General features: G+C 31.7%; 1 protein-coding gene across 1 annotated transcript; it reads right to left on the bottom strand.

Moving 5' to 3' along the window:
* Positions 1-5996: 5996 nt before the first annotated feature.
* Positions 5997-12702, bottom strand: LOC109176491. The gene is made up of 9 exons (XM_019325934.1): positions 12538-12702; positions 10459-11474; positions 9164-9785; positions 8967-9035; positions 8457-8657; positions 7464-7549; positions 6631-6730; positions 6415-6513; positions 5997-6327 (listed from the first exon to the last, which is right to left on the bottom strand). Exons 2-9 carry the CDS (start codon positions 11469-11471, stop codon positions 6265-6267), a joined length of 2253 nt encoding a protein of 750 aa, XP_019181479.1. The 5' UTR covers positions 11472-11474; positions 12538-12702; the 3' UTR covers positions 5997-6264.
* Positions 12703-13498: the final 796 nt, after the last annotated feature.

The following is a 13498-nucleotide window of genomic DNA, read 5'->3' as shown; positions in this document are numbered from 1 at the left end:
AAACAGCGATTTCTCACCACCCACACAACATCGTCATGCATGTCGTGGCAAAGGACAAGCTAAAAACATCAGCAACATGAAAATTAAAGTAGCTAAAACAACCACGTAGCTGAAGCTACTATATATATTACTACAATCCGTATAGCATGGACCCCACAGTGCCGTGGACCCTGGTGGCTGGTGCATGTGTATGTGTCTTGTGAGTTTTTGTATTTTGTGTTACGAAATTCTGAATCTATGTTCAGTGGAAGATTCAGAAATTTTTTTCAGTAAGAGCGAAAAATTAAAACTAACGAGATATATTTTTAAAATGAAACACTTAGAGGCGGAGTCATAAATATTTTTGACTAGAGATCAGGGCCGTTCCAATAAAAATTAGGGCCCTGTGTAATATTTTAATTTGGGCAATTTATATCCTGCACCATGGCGCATGTTGCATTATACGTCCAAATGCAAAACAACGTCGTTTCAATTTTATATTTTTATTTTTTTTGAAATTTCGCTACCCAGTGTTTGGCAGTTAATTTTCCTTTAAAAAAAATCTCATGTTCAAAAATGTATATAATGTTATACTAGAATACATATAATTGTATACATGAATGTACATAATTATATAACAAAATACACATACTCTTTTTTAAAAGATAATACACATAATCTAACATAATAGGAGTACATAATAAACATAAACTTTTAACATAATACACATCAACTCTTAACATAATATACAAAAATTTCCTGATTCGGATGTACATAATTGTATAAAAAAATTTTACATAAGTGTATAAAAAATGTACATAATAAAAAATATACATAATTGTATAAACAAATATACATAATCATGTAAACTTCCTACCGCGCCTCCCAAAACGACGTCGTTTTGGGAGGCGCGGGGCGCACTGTGCGCCGTGGTGCAGGGTATAACGATTGCTTAATTTGGGGCCCTTTAATTTGGGCATTTTTTAAAATAATTTCTATATATAAATAATAGTTGCAATCATTATTGTGTGGACCATGGTAAACACAAGTTGTGTGGACCATATTTTGTCTACTGTAAAATAATATACATTCAGTACAAAAATAAAGTACATTCAGTACAAAAATAATGTACATTGTATTCATGGAATGTACATTATTTTTGTTTTGAGTGTACATTATATTGTATAATGTACATTCAGTACAAAAATAATGTACATTTAGTATATTAAAAGTGTATTTTTTGTTATGGTCCACATAACATTGTGTGGACCATGGTCCACACAAATAATTTGCCTAATAGTTGTTTAAAAAGTTGTATCAAAATATAAATATTGTATATACACACACACACACACTTTTTTTTTTTGAGTTTAAAGCAATTGCCATTTGGGCTCAATTTCACCTTATCAGAAATTGACCCAATCTTCTTGCACTTAGCCTGAAATTGACAAGCAAATTATGTTGTGGACACGATTCCAAAACTGTCATAATTGTGAATATAGAGTTCAAAAATTATGAACATAGAGTTCTATAATTATGAACATAGAATTCTATAACTATGAACATAGAGTTCTGTAATTGTGAATATAGAGTTCAATAATTGTGAATATGAAGTTAAAAAATTATGAACATAGAGTTTTATAATTATAACATAGAGTTCTGTAATTGTGAATATAGAGTTCAATAATTGTGAATATGAAGTTAAAAAATTATGAACATAGAGTTTAGTAATTATGAACATAGAACCGTGTCCAACTTGCAAGGTGGACACGGTTCCACCGCATAACAATTTCATGTATACTATATATACATATAATTATTTTTTTTAAAATATGGGGCCCACAAAAGTTGGGGCCCTGTGCGATCGCACATGTTAGACATGCTCAGAACCGGCCCTGCTAGAGATGAAAAATCGAAATACATCAAGATAAAAAAAAAATATGTAAAACAAAATATAAAACATAATTAATTAGATAAAATAGTTTGAATGGAAAACACAGGATAAATCACTCATCTCACTATTAATATTAATAAAGAAAAAATAAAAATAAAAAAGTGAAGAAGTCTAAATAATATTACAAATAAAAAATCAAATTAGAATTTTCACTATTAATATTAAAAATGCCAATAACAAAAGTTCACTCATCTCACTATTAATATTAAAAAATGAAAAAAAAAAAAAAAAAAAAAAAAAAAAAAAAACACCAAAACCAAAACCAAACCAAACCAAATAAAAGGCTAAAGTGTCATCCCGCACTATGAACCATTCATGATTATTCATGTCGCACCATGATCTTTGATAAGTGATATTTAGAGCCATAAACCACAATTTTTTTTCGTCTATAACTTTTTACATGTTTCCTACAGGTTACTGGCAGAGACGGAGCCAAATGGGGAGCAGCTGCCCTCCCCCCCCCCCCCCCCCCCCCCACCCTCTCACCCCATATATAATATTTGTATGTATATATGTATATATAATACGAGGAAATTTCTATTTTGGTCATATGACTATAGGGGTCTTGTTAATTTCAGTCCTTGAATTTTAAAAGTGTCAATTTAGTACCTTGACTATGCAATTTTTGTCAATTTTGGTCACTCCGGCCAAATTGCTGGCTAAATTTCGCCAGAAAATTTTAATTGTTAAAATAATGAGGGTATTTTGATCATTTAACGTCTCTTTTCATCTTCCCATGCGAGTTCATCCCTTCATCTCCCGTTTCCGGTGAATGCAATGAACTAAGATGATGGGGAAAGGAGGCTTGATGATATTAAAGATAGGGTTTACAGGGAGAAAGAACGCCGAAAATGGGAGAAAAAGAAATGGACTCGCCGGAGAAGAAGAAAAGATGTGTGAAACGACCAAAATACCCTCATTATTTTAACTATTAAAATTTTTCGGCAAAATTTGGCCGGAGTGACTAAAATTGACAAAAATTGCATAGTTAAGGTACTAAATTGACACTTTTGAAAGTCAGAGACTGAAATTAACAAGACTCCTATAGTCATATGACCAAAATTGAAATTTCGTCTATAAAAAACTATTAAATATCAACAAAAAATGAGTTAGATTAGTTGGTAGAATATATGTTTGGTAATAGTAAAGTTTAAGGGTTCAAATCTTTTGGTATTAATATAGTTTTACACACACATTTATCATTCTTTTATATTAATAGTGAGATGTGTAATTTATAATGTGTTTTCTATTCAAATTATTTTATCAAATTAATTAAGTTTCATATTTTGTTATTAATATTTTTATAAAGTTTCGATGTATTTTATTTTTCGTTCATATCCAACAATATATACAACTATATTTCTTAGGTAATTTTTTTTAAAAAAATTATCTCTTATGTTTTAATGTTTCGCTTTTACTAGAAAAAATTTCTGAATCCGTCCCTAAGCTTTGCCCCCTCCCCCCCTCAACCGAATTTCTGGCTCCGTCCCTGCTACCGGTAATAATATTGCTGACATTGATTTTGTTATTAATTTTTTTTTTTTTTGTAATTTTCTTCTTTCGCCTTCGTTTTATAATTTTTTTTCGTATTTTTTTCACTAAACGTATAGGTTTGCTCTGCGTTTTTTACTTCTCGTTTCTCCGATACCAAACTTCACAGAGCAGGCCTCATCGGAGAAACGAGAAGCGAAAAATGCAGAGCAGGCCTATACATTTAGGAAAAAAAAAAAAAGAAAAAAAAATAATATGAAGGCGAAAGAAGAAAAATACCAAAAAAAAAAAAAAACTTGTATATATATATATATATATATATATATATATATATATATATATATATATATATATATATATATATATATATATATATATATATATATATATACACGGTTGAGTTCACATGAGGACCACAATATATAGAGGACTGTGCGGACTTATTACAATTAGTATCATTTATACAATTTAATACACAAAGGCACACAAGAATACATGTAAACATCAAGTTTTGAACTCAGACTCTATTAATTAACAAACCTATGCACACGACATAAAAACTGTGGCACACGACTACGTTAGGCCAGGTACACGACATACAGATTAATAGCACACAACTATACTAGTCCGCACAGTCCACTATAATATAACGGTCCTCATTTGAACTCAACTATATATATATATATATATATATATATATATATATATATATATATATATATATATATATATATATATATATATATATATATATATATATATATATATATATATATATATATATATATATATATTTTTTTTTTTTTTTTTTTTTTTTTTTTTTTTTTTTACATACTAAGCGGCGGAACGAACTAATCCCATTTTAACGGCTTTACTTAAGATGTCAAGATTGTGTTGGAAAAAGTTTTTGGAGTACTAGAAACATTAATTTTGAAGGTTAAATGCTTAAAACCTCTATTTTCCAAGGGTTTTTTTTTTTTTTTTTTTTGAGGGAAAATGGGGAAAAAGATAAAGATAAAGCATAAATGAACCTTGTTGACTCAAAGTGTTTTGTCAAAGTTATGTGCAAAAAGAATTCCAACTCTATAAAGGAATACCAAGCCTAAGAGGAGTACTTATTGAAGAATACTAGTTCTAAAGGGAATTGTTATTGAAGTTTTTTTAGTTCTAGTCTGATTAGGAATAGCTTTGTTATTCACGAATTTGTTAGGAGTAGCTACTATAAATAGGGGTTGTCCTTTATTGTAGAAGGCAAGCATTCAACATTAATCTTGTGAGGTACGAGAGTATTTGAGAATAGGATACTAAATTCCCCTAGAAAGTAGTACATGTGTTTAGGTTTCAATAGTCTGGTAGGAAAGATCATTCTATTGTGTAATCTCAGGTTCCAAACAGTGTACTTTAAATATTGAGCTTTTAGTGGATTTAGGAAGTTCTCAAATTGAGAAGTGCCTCGCAGATTAGGGTTGTTTGCCCGAACTGCGTTACAGATCGTTTGTGTTACAACTTACGTTTCAACATCACTGTGTGTGTCGATCCTTAAAATTCTACAATATCATGACTTATTGTAAAATTTTAAAGACTTTTTAAATAATAGATTGAGGAAATTTCAATTTTGGTCCTATGACTATAGGTGTCTTGTTAATTTCAGTCCTTGACTTTTAAAAGTGTCAATTTAGTACCTTTACTATGTAATTTTTGTCAATTTTAGTCACTCCGACCAAATTTCTCGAAAAATTTTAATTTTTAAAATAATGAGGGTATTTTGATCATTTCACGTCTCTTTTCTTCTTCCCAGGCGAATCCATCCCCTCCTCTCCTGTTTCCGACGAATGAAATGAACTAAGATGATGGGGAAAGGAGGCTTGATGATATTAAAGATAGGATTTACACGGAGAAAGGACGCTGGAAACGGGAGAGAAAGGGATGGGCTCGCCGGAGAAGAAGAAAAGAGGCGTGAAACGACCAAAATACCCTTATTATTTTAATTATTAAAATTTTCTGACAAAATTTGACCGGAGTGACCAAAATTGACAAAAATTACATAGTTAAGGTACTAAATTAACACTTTTGAAAATCAGGGACTAAAATTAACAAGACCCCTATAATCATATGACCAAAATTGAAATTTTCTCATAATAGATTTTAATAAATTTTGATTATTTCATAGAGTCGTTAAAACTTTTTAAAACTTTATAAGACTTTATAAAAATCTATATAAAAACATTCATAAACTTTTTTTAAAACTTTATAAGACTTTATAAAAATCTATATAAAAACATCCATAAACTTTTTTAACTTTTTTATTTTAAAAAGTCCACAAAAGTCATTAAAATTCTAAATTGAATACATCCTTACAAATTTTTTATGATCTCAATTTTTGTGTCACATCTATGAAAATTCCAATCTCCCCAATTTTTAAAGTTATATGAAATTACTGAAAATGTTATATTAACTAAAAACATTCCTTGAACCAAACTTTCCATTGTAATCTAATATAGGGGCATCGCCTATGACTTTTTTGTAAAAGCTCACAGCTTTAATCTTATTAGTTGAGCAATTCAAAACAAACTGTGCCAAAATGTTAGCCGATTACTTGATTCTATAATGATAAATTGATATTCTCCATAAACAATGTAAAAAAAAAAAAAAAAAAAAAAAAAAAAAAAAATTGCTATAAATGTGCAGCGTGTAGACATTTATCCCACACCAGTATAGCCAAAAAAAAAAAAACTACAGAATTCACCCAAAGAATAAGAGTAAGACCTCGTAGTCATCCCGTCTGGCATTACAGGAACACGAAGCCTTGTATCTCCATTCTCCAATACCCAAGATAAAGATCAAGATATGGATGACTTGCAGACCGGGCACAATCTTCTTCTTTGGAGCCATGGGTCAATGCACTGCAAAGAGTTAAGAACATGTTAGAGGCCCGGTTAGGCTTATAAAGGTTTCACTCCAAACTGAAAAAGGCAAAAAAAGGCTATTACGTCTTTGTGAAATTTGTGTAAGCAAGGGAGATGGCGGATAGTGTCTCCTATTATTGGAGTTTCAAGACAAATTGCACAAGGTTCGCCATGATTCTCATTCTGCAAGAGACAAATATCAAAACCAATAAGATATAATCTAATGCCTGTTACATGAAGGTAAATGTTCAAAGCAAAGACTGTTATTACGGCAATCTGAAGACTTCAATTCAAAATTACCTGAACAACAGACTCTGGCAAACCATTAATCAGATTCACTGATGCACCGGAATGTTGGTGATTATTTTCATCAAGTGCCAATAACATTTCATAGTCGTTACTAAAGCAAGGAGAGGAAATATGAAAGATCAGAAGGATAGTTTTATTTTTTGTATTCTGGATGTATATATAATAATACAGAAATTGCTAACGAAGCACTGAAATTTTCATACAGAAAGATAGATCAATGGCTAAACTTTAGTTGCTTTTATTCAACAACAAATACAAAAACATTTTTATGGAACTTGCTATATTCCCAATTTCCTATCGCGTGAGTAAAACACAGAATTGACAGAATCACATAATTATCCAATCCACAAACAATTTCTCTAATGCTTTCAAATAGGTCATTTCACTGCTTCAAAATGATGTCACTACAATCATGCATGTACTATGAAACAACAGATGCAATCACATGGACCTCATCTTAGCATTTGATAACCAAAAACATCATGATCAAGCTAGAAATCATAAAAACGCACAACAAATATTTAGTGTCTTTCTTGTTATTTTTCTCTACCCACAATAAGCAGAAACCAAGCAAGTAAAAAATCACAATTAAGCTGCTTGGGGTTTCTACCATCATAATATTTTCTAAATATCTCTATAAAGTAATCTTGTTGCTGTAATTTGTAGGTGTCACTTATTTGTTTTGGAAATTATCTTCCCATTGAAGTATTGAACTTATGCTGAAATCATCTACTTCATAGAGGCACATACAAATATACAATGAAATCAATATCAATCATTTTTTAGTTAAAAACAAAAACAAAAACGTAGAGAAGAGATCTTACTCGTTGAAGTCTTGTCGAGTTTGAAGAAAGTTACCAACTACTCCCATATTGCTAAAAGCCTCTAGCGCTTCCAAAACTTGAATTCTCTGAATTAAATATAAATGGAATAAGAAATGTTAACAATTTATTTTTTTTATTATCAAACTAATAAAAATACCATGTAAAGTTAATTTCCCTACAACTCACTGTGGCCAAAGTGCTTTTAAATAGTAAAACTTTCCTGACAGAGTTGACAGCCGTTTTTCATATACTTGTGTCAAAAATGGTTTTGTCACAACAGTTCAGATAGAAGATTATTAAGATTAGAATATAAATAGACAAATATAAATAGACACACAGCAGCACATATTTTCATAAGGACAAGGAAAATACTTAAGATGTTCATTTTCATAAGATTCCTGAAGAAATGTACACACACACATCCACCTGCCTCAGTTGAATCACATCTGACCACTTACTCACCTTTTAGAAAACATCACATTCCCAAAAATCCCTGCCATCATATAGATTCAACGAACCTCTTCCCCCCACCCCATAATTAAAAAGGACAAAGAAAAAGAATGGGATATAACAAGAGCTATATCAACAAGCATCCGCCATCCCCACAGTTTTCAATATCTTCAGGTTTTGCAAAATTGCCAAATATTTCCTCCCTCGTAAAACAGAACCTTTTTTAAAAAATTTATGAAGAGGTAATGACATTATAGGCCTTTGTTTCTTTCGAAACAAGGATTTTACGCTCTATAAAGGAGTAGAATTTAGATGTTATCTTTTTGTACTTCCCAGCTCCTTTACATTGCCCATTCACTACAATATATTATCTGTGAATAAATTTTCTAAAAAGTATATTCAATTGTCCTTCCTTTTCTGTTATTTGGTTTGAGGTCTTCCCTATTTATCTCTTTGTCTCTCTTTATATCTAAGTAAAATACTCAAAATTGAATATTCAAAAAAATAGGGGATAAAATGGAAAATGACAAAACTGCACAATACCGTTTCCACATTCACATTAGGAGGAAAAATTGAATTCCTTCGTCTTGGTGATGACAAAGTACGAGCTCGTCCAGGAAAACGACTCCTCAATCTCACTAATCTGTTAGAATTAGAAGCTCGAGCTAAAGACGCTCTACGAGAAACATTTGTTGAAGATTGCAATTGGGATCGTCTTTGTGAGTTTGCAACCGATCTACTTCTCTATAAATTGAAAGAGAAAAAAAAAATGAAAATATCACATCAGGAGGTTAAGGTTTAGGTGTGAGTATATACTTCAGTGAATTTTGAGTAACAAAATTTCAAGGATTCAACATGTCATTTCTAAAAGCAATGCTCCACCAATCACTTTATGTAATTTTAAAAAGGAAAAGTACTTCCTTTGCCCGAGCTAAATATCCATGCCACATTTTTTAGGTCAAAACTTACAGTTTTAGCATGACATATAATTCCAACATAAAAATAAGATTACAGCAGTGTTACTTTTTGCATTATTAAAAACAGCAAGCTTACAGTAACAACTGTGTTCGTTTCCCCAGAGAAAGCATGGTGCTGCAAAGCCCTTGCAAAACCTTCATCAATCTGTCTCAAGGTGGAAATGATCAATATGGAAATTTAGCATTATAATAGTGCACACTAGAAAGAGATATTCACTAAACAAATGTATCTACATGCATCTGATATACACACAGAGATGTAAGAGGGAAAACCTCACTAACTCCAAAAGCAGGCATCTCATTGTATAATTGCTCTTGAAGCTCCCGTGCAAGCATTTCATCTGCTTCTACCTGTTTGGCCGTAGCATCTTCATCACTTTGGCAAGCTAAACCTTGAGAACTGTTATTTCTTGCTTGAGGGGGGCTACCATCAATTTCAATGGTTGGTACTAAGGTATCTCTTCTGCGATGGTTTTGGTTCACGTCTGATCTAGAACTTCTAACATCCTTAGATGGTCCAATAAACATGATGTCTGAATCATTAAATGCTGATGTAGAACATTCACCATGATTGATTGAGGTAGATCCATGTTTTTTTCTTTTACCAAGAGAATTTACTACTGAATGATGAACATCAACATGACCTGATTGTTCCCCAAGAGGCACTGCCATATGACTGGAAGGTTGTGCAAAGGAATGCCTACGGGAGGATAAATCCTCAGACATAGGATAATGACCAAGATTCTGGGAATTGTTTTTGTTTCCTCTTCTTAACAACCTGTTCTGACTTCGATTTCGTGTACTCCTCCATCCACCTGGTTCTTCAAAGCTTCTGAGAGTATCTTGACTGGTCCCAGTGGTTTCATTCACTTCATCATCAATATCTATAATATTTCTGCAAGTTCAACAATAAAGCAACCTCATGATAAGAGCCTTGATCTAGAAGAAAATTAAGTTTATGGAAATTTAATTTACCATGGTAGATGAGAATAAATTCTTATATGAAGAACATATTTAAATTTAATAAAAATAATTTGACCATTAGATTATTGATTGAGGATGATAACAGCAAGTTAAAACTTGGAACAATGATGAATCTACAACCAAAAATACAAATGAATACCTCGGGGAACAGTAAAAACAACTGTTTTGTGGTACACTGGAGATGCGTATATATGGAAATTTGCAAATAAATTCACTGGTAACGATTAAGAACTACAGTCTTCCACAATGTAATCTGATATGCAGATTACCAATTTAATAAGTACCGTGATGTAATTTCATCCCATGTACCAATAGTGAAATATATTCACTTTTTTCATAACTTCAGAACTAACTCTCCAACTTTCAAATTTGGACAAGGTTTGATAGAAAAAATGGTTATAAAAAAAAATAATAATAAAAAAAGGTAAAAAACAAATAATGACAAATGAATGAATCTCTATAAAATTTTCAGCAGTTTTCTGGGCCATATCACTAGGGTTCAAACAAGTTATCATCATAATAATGAAAGCAAGAAGTGTTGCTAAGACCAAAAAAGCTTAATTGATCAATTTTGTAATAAGTACCTGTGTGATGCATTTGCACTTTCTGCATTTGGTTCTGATAAAATAGAAGGTTGGACCATCACCCCTTTTCCCTTTGCGTAGCGAGAGCCCTTCGCTGAGCAAGAGGTATGGTCTTCAGACACCAAATCCTTAACATTAATTGGATTCTTTGAACTGCCAGATGATGCCAGAGGACTGCAGGTATAATTCTGTTCAACAGTTATAGGACCATTGTGATCCTTCACAACTGGTTGTTTTGCCTTCGCTATGTTGATTGGAGATATACATCCATTTCGTACCAAACTCTTCTTCCCAACAACCCTAGGCAGGGTAATAACAGGTGCATAACTATCCTTCATGCTACTGTGATGCACATCATGAGCAGATTCCTTCCTCTCTCCATGGTTAATATGCACACCAACTTTACTTCGATCATCAATTTGTTTTTCTTTGTCAACTTTGTTTGTGGACACTGAAGCATTTTCCCTATTTTGCAAGTAAGAGAATTCACCGCTTGATACAGCTCCCTTTTTAAATTCATTGACTCGGCTACTTCCTGGCAGTCCAAGAGCCACCCTACTTTGTTCTGTTGAATTTACAACCAAACCACCTTTGCAGGAAGATAATTCAGGATTCAACATTTGGTTCTCTCTTTTTCTAAATTGAGCAGAAAAAGAGTGTTTTCCCTTGTGGTTGGGGGGACCTGTATCCTTCCTTCCAAGTAAAAGGTCATTTCTTGAAGAAGGTGAATCATGTACGCTAAAAGCTGAAGACATTGCATGGCAGTCCAATTCGCCAGAATGTCCAGAACCATTGATCCTTCTTGGAGGACGAATGAAAAGTCTCCTGGTTCCAATGCCATGGACGTTTAGCTGGTTCTTAGGCTGTTCATTAGAAAATTTCCCCTGTTGTGAATGAGTTCCTACAGATAGATTTCTCTCCTTTTTCACTCCACCACTGTCCTTATTCTGTGAAGATTGTCTGTTGGGGGTGTCTGGAATTTCCAATACATTGTCAATATCCAGCTGATCCATAAGCTGCATTAAGAATAAAATGTATTGAATTATTCAAATTAGAAGAATATTGAACTTTCCCAACTAGAAATCACTCAACTAGATTCATATCTATTCCCCATGTTTTTATAGTTAAAGAATACTACAGATTAACATAAATTTTCTTCCTATTGCTGAAGCAGCAGATTGCAAACATGAGACCAAGCAATGAAGCATCAAGAGGCATATTGTTAAGTATCAGTTAACAATCCCCCAGTTTCATGATTATTTTGCTACTGCTATTAAGATCCTCATGAGCTCAACTTTGAATTCCTCCCAGCACTGTTTTCTTGAAAGAGATCTAAGAAGAAAAGGACAAGCACGAGCATGATAAAAAGATGACAGAATAAGAGCAAGTCCCCAATCTCCTTGCATGAATAAAATGAGAACACCACTTGCGTTTCACATAGTAAACTTAGTTTATCCAACTTATGAATTGCATCACATGTATGTGCATATGATTAGAAATACAAAATTTATACAGGTGTTACCAAACATTTTGCAACCATCATGATGGGGAAGCCATGAAAAGTTACAAAAAACAATCAAACTACAATTCCTGAAACAAAGGACAAGCCATTCATGTGCCCGTTCATTCAAAGGATAAATAAGTTACAAAACAAGCTAAAAAATGGGAATCCCCAACTAAAGGTTTGAGGTACAGCACCTAGAAAAATAATGATGATGATGATGATAGCAATCATATGTTATGAAATTCGATTCCATGATATTTGTTTATCTTATCGAACTCTTTATGGAGCCCTAGCATTAAATTTAGAATACCAGACGCCAATAAAAACCCATAGCATGCTCAATTCGAGATTCCCTGAGTTTGATTTCTGTAGCAAACCCTAGCATGAAATCACCAATACCAAAAAATGAAATTTTTTTTAAAACAAAATCAAACTTCTGGGATGCCTAATTCAAGATTTTGGTGTTTCGTTTCCGATAAAAATTAAAAAGAAAAACACCGTAACAAAAAGTAGTATAAAATCTAAATGAAACAAAAATAAACAAAATAGTAAGAAAAACAAACATACCTTTGAATCTTTGATAGATTTAGAGAGGAAAACAATAAAAATGTTGCGACACCAAAGCACAGTAATTGGGTTTTAATGGTTTGATGTATAGCTATTGAAGAAGAAGACGTTGGCAAGACAGAGATCTCCGAATGTCCGATTCCAGTTCTTTTGGGTATTCCCAGTATGCCCAACAATTAGGAGATATTATCACTTTGACCAATAATTATGAGGTTTTATTACTTTCACCCCTAATCTACATCTACATCTACAATCTACAATACAATTTTAATAAGAGCCAATAATGTTAGGCCCTTAACTGGAACAACAAAATGTTGGTGTAACTATTTCTTAAAATAAATGGTTCATACTATTTTAATTTTAATATTTTAAATAATTTTCCTTATTTACCCTCTATTATATTATTTTCTTCCCTTAAATAACCATAAATTCCGTTAGTATAAACTTTAGTAACGGAATATTCCGTTAATCATTTATTATTCTTAACTTATTTATTAATAATTTATATAAGAAAGGTCTTAAGTTCGAACTCAATCCCAATTATAGTTGGCATAAGTCTTAAACATATACTACGAATATGTTAAAATGTATTTAAAAAAATATAATATAAGATTTAAGATAAACTTTAGTCAAATAATTAGCCCGACTAAATGCATTGCATTTAAATTTAAGCATCAAAGATTATAAATCGGGAACTTTGAAAATCATTTGATTTTCTTACATTAAAAAAAAAAAAACAATTTAGGTTAAGCTTTTTTTTTTCGTTTAGTTAATCTTCTTTTAATTATTTATAACAAAACTTAATATTTCAATTATGCTTTTGCATTATTGAAATTATTTAGATCATTATGGTATTAATATTTTTTATATGTATTTTTATAATGGTACAATTATACATTACTTTACAAATATTGTATTATTATTTTTTTATCGAACAAAAATGTTTTTACATCATTGTCAGACATGCGC

Source organism: Ipomoea nil, unplaced genomic scaffold, assembly GCF_001879475.1.
Source record: "Ipomoea nil cultivar Tokyo-kokei standard unplaced genomic scaffold, Asagao_1.1 scaffold0706, whole genome shotgun sequence".
Lineage (NCBI taxonomy): Eukaryota > Viridiplantae > Streptophyta > Magnoliopsida > Solanales > Convolvulaceae > Ipomoea > Ipomoea nil.
Note: the sequence above shows the minus strand (reverse complement) of the source record. Positions and strands in the feature narration are given on the sequence as shown.